This window comes from Podarcis vaucheri (assembly GCF_965113315.1).
Source record: "Podarcis vaucheri genome assembly, chromosome: 6".
NCBI classification, from domain to species: domain Eukaryota; kingdom Metazoa; phylum Chordata; class Lepidosauria; order Squamata; family Lacertidae; genus Podarcis; species Podarcis vaucheri.
The window spans coordinates 17,564,152-17,580,808 of record NC_138764.1 but is presented as its reverse complement, the minus strand read 5'-3'; the positions used below and the strand labels follow the sequence as shown (position 1 = coordinate 17,580,808).

The window sequence follows — 16,657 nt, the reverse complement described above, 5'->3', positions numbered from 1 at the left end:
AGATTGGTATAGTGAAGACACAGAAAACTCCCCTATGATCATGTGAGAGTCCATCTTTCAACCCGTCCTGGTGCAGTATAGGCCCCTAATATGGGGGGGGTGCCATTATCCTCTTCCACAAGGCAGGAATGTCTGCATGATGTCCATCCAGCTGGTCTAATCGGATGCTTCATTCACCCTCAACTCTTTTAGATACCCTGCTTAATGTTTTCTTGGCCATTGCTGTGGATAACCTAGCTAATGCGCAGGAGCTGACAAAGGTAAATCTAGACTTCTTTGGAAAAAGCCACTTTAGCTCCATCCAGACTGTAATGTGTTCTTAGTGACGCGGATATAATTTTGATGGGACATGATTTGAGCCCCTGCTCACCAGAGCAAAACCACAGAAGATACTGAGTGGCAAGTCCTCACTCTGGAATATGCGAGATTGTTTTTAAAAATACAGACCATTGGTCCATCTAGCCCAGCGTTACCTATATTGACTGGCAGCCAGTATTAAAAATGATAATAGATTACCACGGAAAACAACCCAATTAAAAAAGATAATAAAGATTTAAAAGAGAATAAAGCAGCAAAGATCCCTGTAAACAACACAGTGCAAACAAGCAGTTAAAAGCATCCCTAAAGTTCCAAGGGAGAGGTGCCCCCACAAAGGAGGCCCTGTTCCTAGTTTTTTCTCACTGCCTTGAATTCCCAGTACCTATTATTTTCCCTCACTGATTAAATTTCTGTGAGATGTGGCTGGGCAATTCTTTCTGCAACCAGGGCAAAAGCAACTGACATGCCTGGTTGAGTTTTGTTTTTGATCTCTCAACCTTTCCCTGAGACAGGAGGGCTTGTGGGGCTTGTGCAGGAGAATTTGCCAAGGGGTCGTTTCCTTTCAGGGCCAAACTGGGCACAACACCATTCATGAAATGACCATTTCTGCAATTGGCTTCTTAAAAGTAAATTGCTGGGGTGGGGCCCCAAGCCAAATGGCGATCCTCCCTAGTGTGGAGGATGGGAGGCTACTGTGGTCCTGAGGACCTCACCAAAGTCTGGAGCCAGTGTGGTGTAGTGGTTAAGAGCAGTATACTCATAATCTGGTGAACCAGGTTTGCTTCCCTGCTCCTCCGCATGTAGCTGCTGGGTGACCTTGGGCTAGTCACACTTTTCTGAAGTCTCTCAGCCCCACTCACCTCACAGAGTGTTTGTTGTGGGGGAGGAAGGGAAAGGAGATTGTTGGCTGCTTTGAGACTCCTTAGGGTAGTGATAAAGTGGGATATCAAATGCAAACTCTTCTTCTGATCTGGATTTTTCCACACTTTTTTACTTTTTTAAAAGCCTTTCACACAATTGCTAATTGCATGTATGGCATTGCATCTACTTTGGCCCTCAGATTACCTGTTTGGTGGCAACGGTCATTCCGTTTATTACAAAGGTCAGGGTTTATTACAGTCAGTGCTCTGAAAGCACCGTGCCCCAAATGTTATTTGTTTTCCTCCAAATCCTCTGCTATCTGACAGTGGAACAGTTATCTTTAACTAACAATTATGAGTTGGGGCCATGCCAAGGAAGGCTTCACTGGGAATTGGTGTGTGACGGTGTTCCAGGAAACCACACGGGTTACAGTGAGCTAGCTAAGCAACCGGGCCGGTTCCCGCTCTCAGAGTGGGAATGGAACGATCCTGTTCCATATCTCCCATTTCCAGCACAGATTCATCAACTTGTACTTCCTGGACCCCAAGCAAGACTCTCCAGTGCAAATGTATCTCTGACATGGCTAATGTGGGTGTAATAGAGCGTAGTAATCGATGGCATTGCCTAATTTAACTCTGAAGAAGACAAATATGCATCTCCCCAGCAGGGGAGAGAGAGCCCCCCCCCACAGAATTTTGTGCCCACATAATTAATAAAAATGACACCTGGAAGGAAGTGGAAGCAGAATGGTGGCGGTAACTTGCCTAATTCAGAAGTAAGCTGTAAATATACCAGCTGTGGAGAGGGCATTGTCGTGCCCTCCTTCTGCATTGCTCCAAGAATCATCTTGAGGTATGTGACTCAGTTCTAGCTGACCTACAGAAACAAGCACTGCTGAGGCAAAGCAGGGCAGATTTGGTAAGGTTTGGTAGGACCTCAGCTCCTCTAGTGAAGCCAAGGAAAGGAGGCAGTGCAGAGGACAGGCTGGTTGGCTAGGTTATCTCCCCACCCAGTGATGAGCAGGGCTCCTCTGGTCAGATGGGAAGACAGAGAAGAAGGTCTCCTTCTGGTGATGAAAGCCAGAAGCAGCTGCCCTAAGCTCTGAGGGGTCCGAGACCCCAAGACTGTGACACTCAGAGGTGTTTGGAAGAAGAGTGGAGTGTAAGTGTGATAAACAATAATAATAACTTCAGAGGGGAAAGTAAATGCAACCTCCTTTCCAGGCCAAAGGACAGTGCCCACCCTGTTCCCAGGGAGCAACGCAACTTACAAGGAGCTCCCTGTTCAGATAATTTTTGCTATATGTTTATCCATGAGTGAGCAGTCCTAGTTAGGGTCTACTCTGCTCACCCCGAAAAGCAGGAGGGGCTAGAAAAGGTGCCCTAAACAGAGTCTGCCTCCCGTCCCCCCCTGACTGGATTACCATGCCCAGTGGGGTCACCACCCAGCGGTTGTAAAAGACAATTGAAATTTGGAACATGGAATATACGGACTTTGTTGGATAACACAGATAATGAGCGTCCTGAACCCAGAACTGCCATCATTGCAAGAGAGCTGTGTGCTGAAAATGCTTTTCAGAGCTTAAGAATGGCCCTGCTGGGACAGACCAAAGATCTATCTAGCTCAGCCACTGGTTTCCAACAATGCCCATCCAGTTACTACTGGGAAGCCCAGAATGGGGCATGAAGGCAACAGCTCCTTCCTGCTGTTATACCCGCCCACACATGGAGTTATCTAGTGATAGGAACTTTCAGGCCACAAACATGGAAATACCGTATATCTATCATTGCAAAAATCCAGTTGAGAGGCTTATTCTCCCTGAATTTGTCTAATCCGCTTTTAACTCCCCCTAATCCTCTAGTGGTCATCACTGTATCTTGTAGCAGCAAATTCCATAAATCAATTAGGAAGAGTGTGAAGTGTCCTAAGCCTGCTGCCAGTTGGGTGACACACACACAAACACAACTTCGACTTCTTGTTCTTTGCAAAAGAAAAGCTGGCTCATGATCAGTTTCTAGCTTCAAAAACAACCGCAGGAATCTCCAAAGCCTGTAAACAGAGATGATAGTGAAATGTCCATTTGTTTATTGAGTTCCATTTGTGAATCGCTTCGATTTAACAATAACACATAAAACAATTTCAGATATAGAACAGTTCAGATTAAATGCAGGGGCAACCTGGGATTTAAAAGACAAGCAAACTCCACTTAAAAGGCTTGTTGAAGAAGGAATGTCTTCGACAGGCTCTGAGAAGATGATAAAGACCACATCTGCCTGAAATGTAATGGGAGGCAGTTTGAATGGGCAGCTGCCTCCATGAATGTGACTTACTTCCAAGTATCCATGCTTGGGACTGAGGTCTCAGGACTTAGAAGTCGGTTCCAGTCTGGTCACCTTCATGTGATGCAGTGTTGTTAAGATTTTTAAAAGCTTTAACTTCAAGAATTTGATTTCAAAAACAACTGGTTTCAGCTGAAAATTGGAGTCATAAGTGGTTCCACAGAATAAAAAAAAAAAATCCTTCCAGTAGCACCTGGAGGCAATGAGAGATTCTACTTTCTTGGGCTCCATGATCACTGCAAATGGTGACTGCAGTCATGAAATTAAAAGACGCCTGCTTCTTGGGAGAAAAGCAATGACAAACCTAGACAGCATCTTAAAAAGCAGAGACATCACCTTGCCAACAAAGGGCCGTATAGTTAAAGCTATGGTTTTCCCAGTAGCGATGTATGGAAGTGAGAGCTGGACCATAAAGAAGGCTGATTGTCGAAGAATTGATGCTTTGGAATTATGGTGCTGGAGGAGACTCTTGAGAGTCCCATGGACTGCAAGAAGATTAAACCTATCCATTCTTAAGGAAATCAGCCCTGAGTGCTCACTGGAAGGACAGATCCTGAAGCTGAGGCTCCAATACTTGGGCCACCTCATGAGAAGAGAAGACTTCCTGGAAAAGACCCTGATGTTGGGAAAGATTGAAGACACAAGGAGAAGGGGACGACAGAGGACGAGATGGTTGGACAGTGTTCTCGAAGCTACGAACATGAGTCTGACCAAACTGCAGGAGGCAGTAGAAGACAGGAGTGCCTGGTGTGCTCTGGTCCAGGGGGTCACAAAGAGTCGGACACGACTAAATGACTAAACAACAGCAGCAGCAAGCACCTTAGAGACCAACTAAGTTTGTTATTGGTATGAGCTTTCATCTGCATGCACACTTCACGAAAGCTCATACCGATAACAAACTTAGTTGGTATCTAAGGTGCTACTGGAAGGAATTTTTTTGTTTGTTTGTTTCGACTATGGCAGACCAACATGGCTACCTACCTGTAACTGGAACTCTGGTTCCACAGGTCTCATCTTGCTCTGTGGTTACCTCTCCGATAATTCTGTTCGTGAAAGTTGGATGTGATTTTCAGTCTTATAACTAGGTTGCAAACTGGAAATGCACAGTGTCCCTTTGAATTCCAGGATGCACCGAGGAACAAGGCACCCATAGCTTTCCTGGGCTCTGCGCTCTGCTCCCTTTTCCTGCCTGCTCTAGCACTTTAGTACTTAAGCTGTTAAACAGAGCACTTGGAGAGCAGTGGTGGTGTGATAGATGGGAGAAGCCTGTTACATCTGTGAATTTAATGTGACCATGCAGACCTCTGTGTTGCAGCCTGGCAGCTGCTCTTATAACAAAGCTCATAACATGTGAGAAAATAGTGAATTCTGCTATGTTCCCTTTTAACCAGCTCCTTTGGCTTTTATTTAGGATAAATAAGGTATACTATTCATTGCATCAAATTGTAGATTTCAACAGAAGTCTTATAAAGTTCAACGAAAAAAGCAGAAGACCCAGTAGATCTGTTCATTCTATAGTCAGTTCATGCATAAGGTTCATACATGTATAAGTGTCTATTCCACCTGTCTGTTCATAGAGTCCAATAATCCACATGAAGGGTTGTTACAGTTCCACAGAATCCTTTCACATAGTCTGAGACAAGGATTTCTGGAATATTAGCCTTGTTTCACCATCCTAGGCTTTATCAGTAGTACAGGCTCATATGTAATATGGACTGACTATAGAATGAATGAACTGATCCACTGGGCCTTCTGCTTTTTTCGTTGGACTTTATAAGACTTCCGTTGAAATCTGCAGTTTGATACAATGAATAGTATACCTTATTTATTCAAAAGTACAGCTGGTTATGTCTTGTGTGTTTATTGAGTATGTTTCATGTAACCATAGGTTTGTTGTTGTTTTGTTTTTTTTATTTAGGATGAGCAGGAGGAAGAAGAGGCTTTTAATCAGAAGCATGCCTTGCAGAAAGCCAAAGAAGTCAGTCCAATGTCTGCTCCTAACATGCCTGCTATAGAGTGAGTGGCCTCATCCATCATAGGGCACCCTCTCCTCACCCCCTGAAAACCTGTTATGGTCATGCCGATTGCATTCACATTCAAAAGAAAGAGAAATCCCTCTGTAGAGCCTAAAGCAAATTTGGTGGTTACCGCTCAGGTGAAATATCTGAGAGGTTTCAAGGAAAGCCAAAATACTGTTTAGTTGAGGCTTCTACATTTTTCATGTGGCTTCTACGCATCCTTAGGTTACCACCAGACAGGAAAATATGAAGTTGATTTGGAGGTTCCTCTTCAGGTGATGTGGAAACTCAACAAGGTTTGATCAGAAGAGCAACATTTTCCCAGAACGTTTTTGCATATTCTTAGCACTGTGCAGACACCTCAGCAGCGTCAAACTTGCAAGCATTCGTGCAAAGCTAGGAGGGGAGGGATGCAGGAAAGTAGCACACTTAGCATCACGGATTCATAGGGCTGGAAGAGTTTAGATGGTTAAAAGCAGTGTGAAAACGAAAACGTTCTTAGTTCATCAAGTTGTTGGGAAGATTGTCTCCATTCCAACACCAGCATCTTTAAAAAAGGGGGGGAGAGAGATTTGCTCCATCATTGAGGAAATTAATCCTAATCATAGCCACCTAGAAAGGGGTAGGCAACCTAAGGCCTGGGGGCCGGATGCGACCCAATCAATCCGGCCCGTGGACAGTACAGGAATCAGCATGTTTTTACATGAGTAGAATGTGTCCTTTTATTTAAAATGCGTCTCTGGGTTATTTCTGGGGCTTAGGAATTCATTCATCCCCCCCCCCACACAAATATAGTCCGGCCCATGGCTGAAAAAGTTTGCTGACCCCTGACTTAGAACTTGGTCTCCAAGTCCCTCTTTTTTACCCTTCTGTCGACATGTTTGTTTGTCAAATCTACTAGATCAGGTAAGATTCCTTTAAATGGGATCACACCTTTCCTGAGGGTACATTGAATTGTTCCGTCCCAATGGCTTTCCATTTGGAAGCAGCCACCATGTGCAGGCTTTAGCCAGAGAGCAGGCATAAATACTTTGTCCAGAGAGACCCTGAGCCCATTCATATGTTACTGGGGTGGTAGAGTTGCCCCAGCACAGCTTCTCCCTTCTGGCTGCCTCCCACCCTGTGAGAATGTCCTCATTTCACGCTTGTAAGCCAGAATGTATTGCATATCTAGCTTCAGTGGCCCTGGTGGGAAAGGGATGCTACTCTGCAAAGTGCCCACGTGATGCAGTCTACTCATGGGATGCAAATATTTTTACATCAGCTGTTTGCTGGGGAAGCCAACAACAAGGCTTCAGCTCTGCAGCATCAAATATGTCCTACTGCTAACCTGCTGCGTCTAATGCTTCATGCCTCTAGGGCACAGGGAAAATGCTGAAATTAAGAGTATCCTTGGGAAGAAGCTTGAGGTTGAGAAGAAAGATGCAGTTAGCCAGTCCTATTCCATTGCAGTAGATCACTCCACCATAGCTGTCAACTTTCAGATTTGAAAATAAGGGATCAACAGCCTCCAAAATAAGAGATCAGCAGCCTCACCTGTTCCGGGATCAGTCTACGAGATATCTAACAATCCGGGATAGCAGCGGGAAGCAGTGGGAAACGGCGCTGGAATAAGGGAATTTCCTGCAAAAAAAAAGGAAGGTTGACAGCTATGTACTCCACCTTTGAAGCAGTAATAAAAATGCTGCAAAGCGAATTTGAAGAATATTTAGTGGTGCTGCTTCACTGAAGTCCTTCTAGCTCAGGGGTCAGCAAACCTTTTCAGCAGGGGGCTGGTCCACTGTCTCTCAGAGCTTGTGGGGGACCGGACTATATTATTTTTTGGGGGGAATGAATGAATTCCTATGCCCCACAAATAACCCAGAGATGCATTTTAAATAAAAGGACACATTCTACTCATGTAAAAACACGCTGATTCCCGGACCATCCGCAGGCCAGACTGAGAAGGCGATTGGGCCAGATCCGGCCCCTGTGCCTTAGTTTGCCTACCCATGTACTAGCTCTTGGGAACTGGGTGGAGAGCCAAAACTTCAGGTGGGGGTTGTGATATGCAAAAGCTCCCTTGTTTTATGAGAAGCTCTGAACAATGGCAGTGAAGGAAAGCCGGTCCATTCTTGGTTGCGGCAGCAGAAGTCCCAGAAGTAACAAACATCCCAATCGAATGTTCCACGGCTATGCTAGAGTAAGGGTGCTTGCATGCTGAAAAGCACGACAGATTGGATGCTGATGTATGAAAGGATTGGAATGTCTGCATCTTGGCGTGTGTGGGCCTGGATATGGGGGAGTGCTGGCCACAAGGATTTGGCGCATGGTGATAGTCTTGGGTGCCCACAAGCTTCCATCTCTGGCACAAGGGAGTGTTTCCAGGTGGATTGGTTTGCGGCTTGTATGTGGATATGATGTGCTGTATTTGAGAGGCTGAATTTCATGGGTGCTCACAGATTAAATGGGTTTTGTGGGATTGCGTGTAACACAAACGTGTTACAATATATGTGTGCACATTGCAATATGTTCATGCTATCATACATGCAAAGGTCCAGGGGGGACGGGGGGAGCAGTCGTCAGTCCCCCACCCTCCTCAGAACGGTGTATCTCTAGTTATTATGAGGAATTAAAATGGAATCATAAAATTGGTCTTAAAATCCACTATCCTTTTTTTTGTAATGGCAAAAATCAGCCTTCAAACGTTACACAGGAATCTTACCATATGCATATATACACGTTTTGCTGAAATATACCCCCCTCACATGCATTTTGAATCTTGAAATGATGCCCCTGTTTCTGCCACTCCTAGTACAGAAAAGCCCCAATCACCATGGGCATATAATACAAGATTTTAGACATATTTGTGTCTTTCTTCATGGTTGATTCTACAGGTGCAGAAGTTACTATTCTTTAGTGAATCCTGGTAATTCACCCTCTGTGCATTTTTATTTGCATGTTGGAGGCCTGGATTCTTAAATTTTCAGAAACACTGAGGTTTCTGCTTCTGATGTCTTCATTCTATGGTACTCCGCTATTCATGCTATCAAAAGTGTTGGTAGGGGCTTGATTATTCTCCAGTGGCTGCACTCCTTCCATGTCTTCTGTATTCTTACATTTCCAGAATGAGTAGGTTGGAGCTGCAGCCAAGTAGCCAACCACATTACTCCCATAATTTCAAAACCGGGCCTATTTCCATTTCACATATCTTTTCAGTTCAAATTGTCTGCCAGAGAACCCCTGTGTGTCTATCACAAAGTTCCAGTGCACTGTAGAGTATTCTGGAACGTGCTCTAGAGCACACTGATCATCCAAAACATGGACTTGGACTACTGCAATGCGCTCTACGTGGGGCTACCTTTGAAGGTGACTCGGAAACTGCAATTAATCCAGAATGCAGCAGCCAGACTGGTGACTGGGAGCAGCTGCCGAGACCATATAACACTGGTCCTGAAATATCTTCATTGGCCCCCAGTATGTTTCCGAGCACAATTCAAAGTGTTGGTGCTGACCTTTAAAGCCCCAAATGGCCTCGGTTCAGTATACCTGAAGGAGCGTCTCCACCCTCATCGTTTTACCCAGACACTGAGGTCCAGCACTGAGGGCCTTCTGGCGGTTCCCTCACTGTGAGAAGCCAAGTTACAGGGAACCAGGCAGAGGGCCTTCTCGGTAGTGGCGCCCTCCCTGTGGAACGCCCTCCCACCAGATGTCAAAGAGAACAACAACTACCAGACTTTTAGAAGACATCTGAAGGCAGCCCTGTTTAGGGAAGCTTTTAATGTTTGATGTATCACATTATTTTAATATTTTTTGGAGGCCGCCCAGAGTGGCTGGAGAAGCCCAGCCAGATGGGCGGGGTATTATTATTATTATTATTATTATTATTATTATTATTATTAGTAATAATAATACAACTTAAAAACAAGATTAAAATACAACATTAAAACATTGAAACATTAAAACATTAAAATGCAGCCTCATCACAGGAGGAGAAAGGAAAAAAGAAAGAGGGGGAGGGAATCAAATTGACTCCAAGCCAAAGGCCAGGTGGAACAACTCTGTCTTACAGGCCCTGCGGAAATGAATAGGTAATGAAGGAAAGACCATACATGGTATAATTTGTATTGTGTTGTCACTTTAGATTGGAGGAAATTTATGTATATGTATTGCTTTAACAGATAACAGCTATGTATATTAAGCAGGCCCCACCCTTTTGGACTTGCTTAGCTTTGGGAGAGTGATCCCACTGAGCCATTCTTGCTAGCAAAAAACACCCTTTGTTTTCTCACCGTCCAGATCTCTTTACCAGCATTGCTATTTGCCATCCTTATCTTGAAATGCTGGGGATCACCTCAGGTTTCAGGTGGGCAGAAGCATACACCTTCCCACTGAGCTTTGACCCTCAGCCCATGCAGCTCTCTGTGCATATAAGCAAGTGTAGAGCAATTGTTTTCAAGTACTTGATATTTGTATACTGGCCATTTCCTAGCTGTGCAGAAGAGGATATCCTCTGCTCTCCTGTGTTCATATTTAATGTTCTGTACAGTGGTACCTCTAGTTACGTACTTAATTTGTTCCAGAGGTCCGTTCTTAACCTGAAACTGTTCTTAACCTGAAGCGCCACTCTAGCTAATGGGGCCTCCTGCTTCTGCCGTGCCACCGCGTGATTTCTATTCTCATCCTGAAGCAAAGTTCTTAACCCGAGATAATATTTCTGGGTTGGTGGAGTCTGCAACCTGAAGCGTATGTAACCCGAGGTACCACTGTACTTGAGTGAGGTGTGGATTATGAATGACATCTGTGCACAAGTGATAGACCACCCCTGGCTCTCTGTTTGAGCATCTGTGGAGTTGTATGCCCCGGGAGTGCGGAGACTGCGTGACAATGTCATAGACTGAACCCATGCGTTTTTCTTCCCCAGAAGAGACAGGAGGAGGAGACACCACATGTCGATGTGGGAACCACGCACCAGCAACCTGTATGTGTGCATGTGACTGCTTGTTGTGAGAGGTTTTGTGTGTGTACGTGAAAGACTTGCTTTGTGAGGTTTGTGTGTGTGTGTTACCTTGTGTTTGTGTTGTGTGAATATGTATGTAGGTACGTGTGCAAACCAACCCCCTGTGAATTAGTGTGGGCCTATAATTTGTGCGTGTTATATTTGTACAAGTGTGTGTGTGTTCGTTCGCATTGTGTGCCTGTGTGTGGTGGTGCGATGTGTACCTAGGAAGCATCTTAACATCACTATCAGGGTGTACATATGTGTGTACATTTCTACACACACACACACATTTCTCTATGTATATTTGTGTAGGCAAAATTAAGTTTTACTCTGTGGGTGTGGGTGCTTGCTGACATGTGTCAAGCAGTATGTGTGTGTGTTTTGTGTGTGTATGTATGCCTGCGTTGGTACGTCTGTCTGTTCACAGTGTTCCTGTGTGCAGTTCTTACAATATTTTATAAACCCAACAAAACACCCTCAGAATAGTCCATGCTACAGACAGGCGTTCTCGTGACAGAAATCTCACCGGAGCTTTAAGTCCCTTTGAAATATCCTATCAAGAGAAATGGCCGTGAGACTAGATGAACATTACATGCCAGAAATGACAGATAGGTCAGTCAGTACAGAATGAAGCTCTCAATATAAGGGTCATGGGTTCAAGCCTCAAGTTGGGCAAAAGTTTCTTGCCTTCCAAGGGCTAGATGGCTCTTGTTCTCCTTTCCAACTCCACAATTCTACACAGAGAGTTTAGCTTTGTGAGTGATGGCACACCTTCACTAAAAACGCTCAAGCCCCAAGAAACTCAAAGCCAAAATCTGGGAATATTGGGCAGTTTGATTCTCTGTGCATTCACTCACAAGTAAGTTGCCCTTTGTGCCATGGAGAATCAGTTTGAATGGCAGCCTTAGTGGGTGGGGGTGGAAACGAGATGAGAGGCACTACTCAGCTCTCAAGATAAGACTTTGGGTCTCTAACTGGTCTGGGGTGAACTTTGCTCCCAAGTCCCGGTGCTGAGCAGCTAGAACAGTCTTCCTCAACCTCGGCCCTCCAGAGGTTTTTGGCCTACAACTCCCATGATCCCTAGCTAGCAGGACCAGTGGTCAGGGATGCTGGGAATTGTAGTCTCAAAACATCTGGAGGGCCGAGGTTGAAGAAGCCTGATCTAGACAGAGTGGTTTAAATGAGGCTTGGCACTGCATGCGTCCCCTTTCGCTGTCCCTGCCTGCACCCAGAGCATGGGTCCCACTGCCCTTCCTTCCCCTGCTGGCTGATCCTCACCCCCTGCAGAGCCGTAATGGAAATGTCCCATTTGCCTTCTAGATGGGCCGGCTCTGTCTGGCCCCTGTTCTTTCACGCAACAGCACACAAACGAGCATGACTGTTTGCACATGTTTCCTTGCTCAACTGAACTGCAGATTTATTTAAAATTAACGTACAGACTGATACCATGTACTTAGGCTATATGGTGGGGGCGGGGGCAGGTAAAGGGACCCCTGACTGTTAAGTCCAGTCGTGGACGACTCTGGGGTTGTGGCACTCATCTCGCTTTATAGACTGAGGGAGCCGGCGTTTGTCCGCAGACAGTGTTTCCGGGTCATGTGGCCAGCATGACTAAGCCGCTTCTGGTGAACCAGAGAAGCACACGGAAATACCGTTTACCTTCCTGCCAGAGTGGTACCTATTTATCTACTTGCACTTTGACGTGCTTTCGAACTGCTAGGTTGGCAGGAGCAGGAACTGAGCGACGGGAGCTCACCCCATCACAGGGATTGTTAAAAAAAGAAGCTTCTTTGTTTTGGTGATTGTGTCCTGTTTCTTTATGTGCATTCCCCTGTCGCTTGGGACATGTGGGCTGGGGTGGTTTGTAGTTATCTGTGGATCTCATACAAGTGGGCCTGATTCTCTCCAGATCCTGCAGATGGTGTGATTTTCGAAGGGCTGAGAAATTCCATTGGCTGGGCTGTCTTATTTGTGAAATGCAGGGGAGCAGAGAATCAAGTCTCCGTATGTGATGTTTGAATGGTGGCAGGTGCATGCTGTATGTACTGGTTTGTATTCTTGTGTTTCTGGCAGGGCGCAGGTGGACTGAACCCCTTTGTTTTCCTTTCCCAGGAGGGAGAGGAGAAGGAGGCATCATATGTCTGTGTGGGAACAGCGGACCAGCCAGCTGCGCCGCCACATGCAGATGTCCAGCCAGGAGGGCATCAACAAGGACGATCCTTCTCTGCTCAACCCTCATGCCAACGCTTTTCGGAGGAGAAGGCTGCTGGAGAACAGCGGCCTCGAAAAGAACGAGGAGGAGCGGACGGAAAGGTCAGAGCGGGCAAACGAAGAAGGGCCGGCCTTGCAAATCCCAGGTTCCAATCCCTGCCCAGGCAGCAAGGAAGACCAGAAGAGCGCGTGGCACCACAAATCCTTCCATGGGAACTGTGATCTGAATGAGCAGGAAGGCGGAGCGAGCGTGACCTTTGAGGACAGGGCCCGGCTCAGGCAAAGCCAGAGGCGTAGCCGACATCGCAGGGTGAGGACGGAAGCCAAGGAGAACAGGTCAGCCAGCCAAGAAGCTGGCCCCGAAGCGATCAGCCCCGCAGAGGGAGAGCAGAACCAGGAGCAGAAGAAGAACGAGGAGGAAAAGGAGGGCTTGATCGAAAAGGAGTCGGTGGTTGGCGAGGAGCCGAAAAGGTAAGGGCGCAAGGGGAAACCAAGAACACTCACGTGGGAAATGATATATAATGAATTGAAAAAGATGTTTAAAATAATGTTTGTAAAAACAAACAAACCCAGAAGTCATTAACTGGCCATGCTGGATCATCATTGGGTGGTGGGCAATGAGAATTTTTACACGTTCAGATGATGTAGGAATTACAGCAGTTATTAGCTTGGCCATAGAGTGTGCAAACTGCTGTTTTGGCGTGAAGTAGCTGTCAAGTTGGCTGAAAGCCAGAGCCAAACCACCTGGCACAGAAAACAAGAGGCAGGGGGAAAGCGCTAGGACTGAAGAGAACATGATAATTCATCTGCAATTTATATATATATATATATATATTAAAAAATCAGATATTTTTATTGTCCCATAACAAATAAAGTACAACAAAACCATCTCTCTCTCTACAATGCAGAAGCACATGCGTAATTTTTTCTTAAAGCTGGCAGGCTTATATTATTATAAATCTGTCTTTTGTGTATGAGTCTTTTCTCTTTTGAATTCTCGGCTTGTTTCCTTTGTGTGCTAGTTGAATTACTTTCAGAGAATATAATGCCATTCTGTGCAGTTTGACACCTTTTTTTTCCTTTTGGCACCTCTTTCTAAGCAAAGTTACACAAACACATTTTTAGTTGGCCATGAAAACAGTGCCCTCTCAGATTCCTAATTATTGGTCTGGCCATGCTACACGTTGCAAGCAATAATTTTTCGCTGCCCGGAGATGCAGGGATGGAAAGTGTGATAGATGGATCTGTGCATTTGTTCTTCTCCTCAACAAGCAGCAGCGCCATCAAACAAAGCTGCTGAACACAGACTCAAATACGCAGCCACCCCCATCTCCTCCTTCCCTTCTCGGCTCTTGTGCCTGTCGATTATGTATGCTGCAAACCCATTGCTGGCCCCTAAGATATGTTGCTGCCTGAGCATGGGCAGCAAATGCCCCTGTCCACCAAGCCAAGGTGCCCAGTTACCATGCATGGGACACGGGTGGCGCTGTGGCCTAAACCACTGAGCCTCTTGGGTTTGCCAATCAGAAGGTCAGCGGTTCGAATCCCCATGATGGGGTGAGCTCCCGTTGCTTTGTCCCAGCTCCTGCCAACCTAGCAGTTCGAAAGCACACCAGTGCAAGTAGATAAATTGGTTCTGCTGTGGCGGGAAAGTAAACGGCGTTTCTGTGCGCTCTGGTTTCCGTCACGGTGTCCCGTTGCGCCAGAAGCAGTTTAGTCCTGCTGGCCACATGACCCAGAAAGCTGTCTGTGGACAAATGCCGGCTCCTTGGCCTGAAAGAGAGATGTGTGCCACAGCCCTATATTCACCTTTGACTGGACTTAACCATCCAAGGGTCCCTTACCTTTACCTTGCCCAATTACCCAAAGGCTGGGCAAGTTATTTTGGTACACAAGGCCAGGAATTCCACATGCATCAACCCCAGTCTCTGGCAGTCAGTGAGGAAAGTTCATTAAGAATGTAGTCAGTTGTTAAGAATATCTAATGAGGGCTGAAGGAACCAGAATAGTTTCTGAAGCCATTGTCCTAAAAGCCTGGCAAGCTCACCTGGCAAGCTTCTAAGCAGTTGGAGCTGGCAAACTGATATTAGCAGCTTTCCCTCGAATCTGAATTCTAGAGTTCAGTCAGGTCTGACCTTAAAGGATGGTCCTAGAATCTGGATCCTGGTCAGGTGACTGGTTGCTTGCAGCACCCACAATTCACCAGCAATATACCATGAAGCAATATATTTTTAGGACTCTGGAGATCTTGAAAATGGTGATTGAGGACAGGTAATGGAAGGGGATTCAGAAGTGGATGGGGTCTCTTCCCAGTTTTGTTTCTGGGACGTTTTGCACATTCGCAGTATGTTAGGACTACCCTATATCTGGATTTTTCTGGACATAACCGGGATTTCAAAGGCAGAAATGATGTCCGGGGGGAATTTCAGAAATGTGGCGCTTTGTCCTGGATCTTAGGCAAGTCAATCGAAAGAAAGCTCAACAATTTTGGGGGTCTTTCTAGAAAACGTTCAACAACCTTCGGGGTGTCCTGGTTTTTACTTTCAGGTTATTTTTAATTTGACTTGTTGTATTCTAACAGACTAAAATTCAGCATTAACAATCCAAGCACTTAAGGGGGGATGACTGTTTTTCGATATATGCTTCTGTGTGGAATGATTGTTCCAATTTCTGAAATCAGGAGGTGTTAATTATTCTGGTTTTAATTAAGTTTGCAATCAAATGGTGTGAGCTGAGTGCAGATGTGCCTAAAGTTTCTCGCTCTCCCCTCCTCTATTTTTAAACCAGCCCACAACTTTCTTTGGCAGCTGCTATAGTTTAGGGGAGGGATGCGGGTGGTGCTGTAGGTTAAACCACAGAGCCTAGGGCTTGCCGATCAGAAGGTCAGCGGTTCCCTGTGATGGGGTGAGCTCCTGTTGCTCGGTCCCTGCTTCTGCCCACCTAACAGTTCAAAAGCACAAAGTGCAAGTAGATAAATAGGTTGGGAGGGTAAATGGCGTTTCCGGCGGGAAGGTAAACAGTGTTTCCCTGCGCTGCTCTGGTTCGCCAGAAGCGGCTTAGCCATGCTGGCCATATGACCCAGAAGCTGTACGCCGGCTCCCTCGGCCAATAAAGCGAGATGAGCACCACAACCCTAGAGTCATCCGCAACTGGACCTAATGGTCAGGGGTCCCTTTACCTTTATAGTTTAGGGGCTGTGAGCAATGACATTCCCAGTTCAGATCTTACAGGGCAACCTTCGGGAAACCATGTCAACCCCACCCCAATAGGAAAAACAAAGAGCATGCCATAATAATTTTGCTCATTCGTTGTTACTTTTTTTCCTGCTGCAAACTAAGGCTGCTTATATATATATAAATCACAACTCTCTCGAGAATCATGAGAGCAGCTATTTACACCAATTCCTAGAGCCCTTAACAGAATATGGCTCTCAGGATTATTTTGTGGGGATGTAGGTGTGCTTTAAATATATGGTTTGTACACCGCCTACCGCGGCTACCCCTGTGGAGGTGTTTACACCACCTGTCCAACAGGATCCTGGCACATCTTGCAGAAGTCCTGCAAGCAGTGCTTTTGCAATGATTTGTGAGTTGGTGTATCTGGAAATGCTTTGGAAGCGTTATGTAAATGCTGTAGGCAATGTTTTTCTTCTCGCTGCCCACCAGCGCAGTTCCTTGGTCTCTGCCACTTCCTTTCTGTGTGAGCTTGTCTTCTCCTCCATGTAGGACCAATGAAGCCCCAGCCAAAGATGCCGAGTTTGCAGCGGCCCCCCAAGAGCCAAGCCCCACCGAAGGCCACCTTGAGCTGGACAAAGTCAAGGATGCTAGTCCAACTGAGCAGGATGGCAGCAGCCTGGATACAAGTGAGCAGGCACTCCTAGGGGACCTGCCCATGGAGACAGGCAGGACTATCAGCAGGAGCGAACCCGA

At 46.0% G+C, this 16,657-nt stretch overlaps 1 protein-coding gene across 1 annotated transcript in view; it reads left to right on the top strand.

The window, feature by feature from the left end:
• Nucleotides 1–16,657, top strand: part of CACNA1E (calcium voltage-gated channel subunit alpha1 E) — a gene marked incomplete at its 5' end in the record, with an annotated part of 230,218 nt that overhangs the window by 104,698 nt on the left and 108,863 nt on the right. Inside the window, 2 exons of the mRNA XM_082227021.1 lie at nucleotides 12,630–13,199; nucleotides 16,454–16,590. Of these exons, the coding sequence (XP_082083147.1) occupies nucleotides 12,630–13,199; nucleotides 16,454–16,590 (707 nt within the window). The remainder of the gene's footprint in view (nucleotides 1–12,629; nucleotides 13,200–16,453; nucleotides 16,591–16,657) is intronic.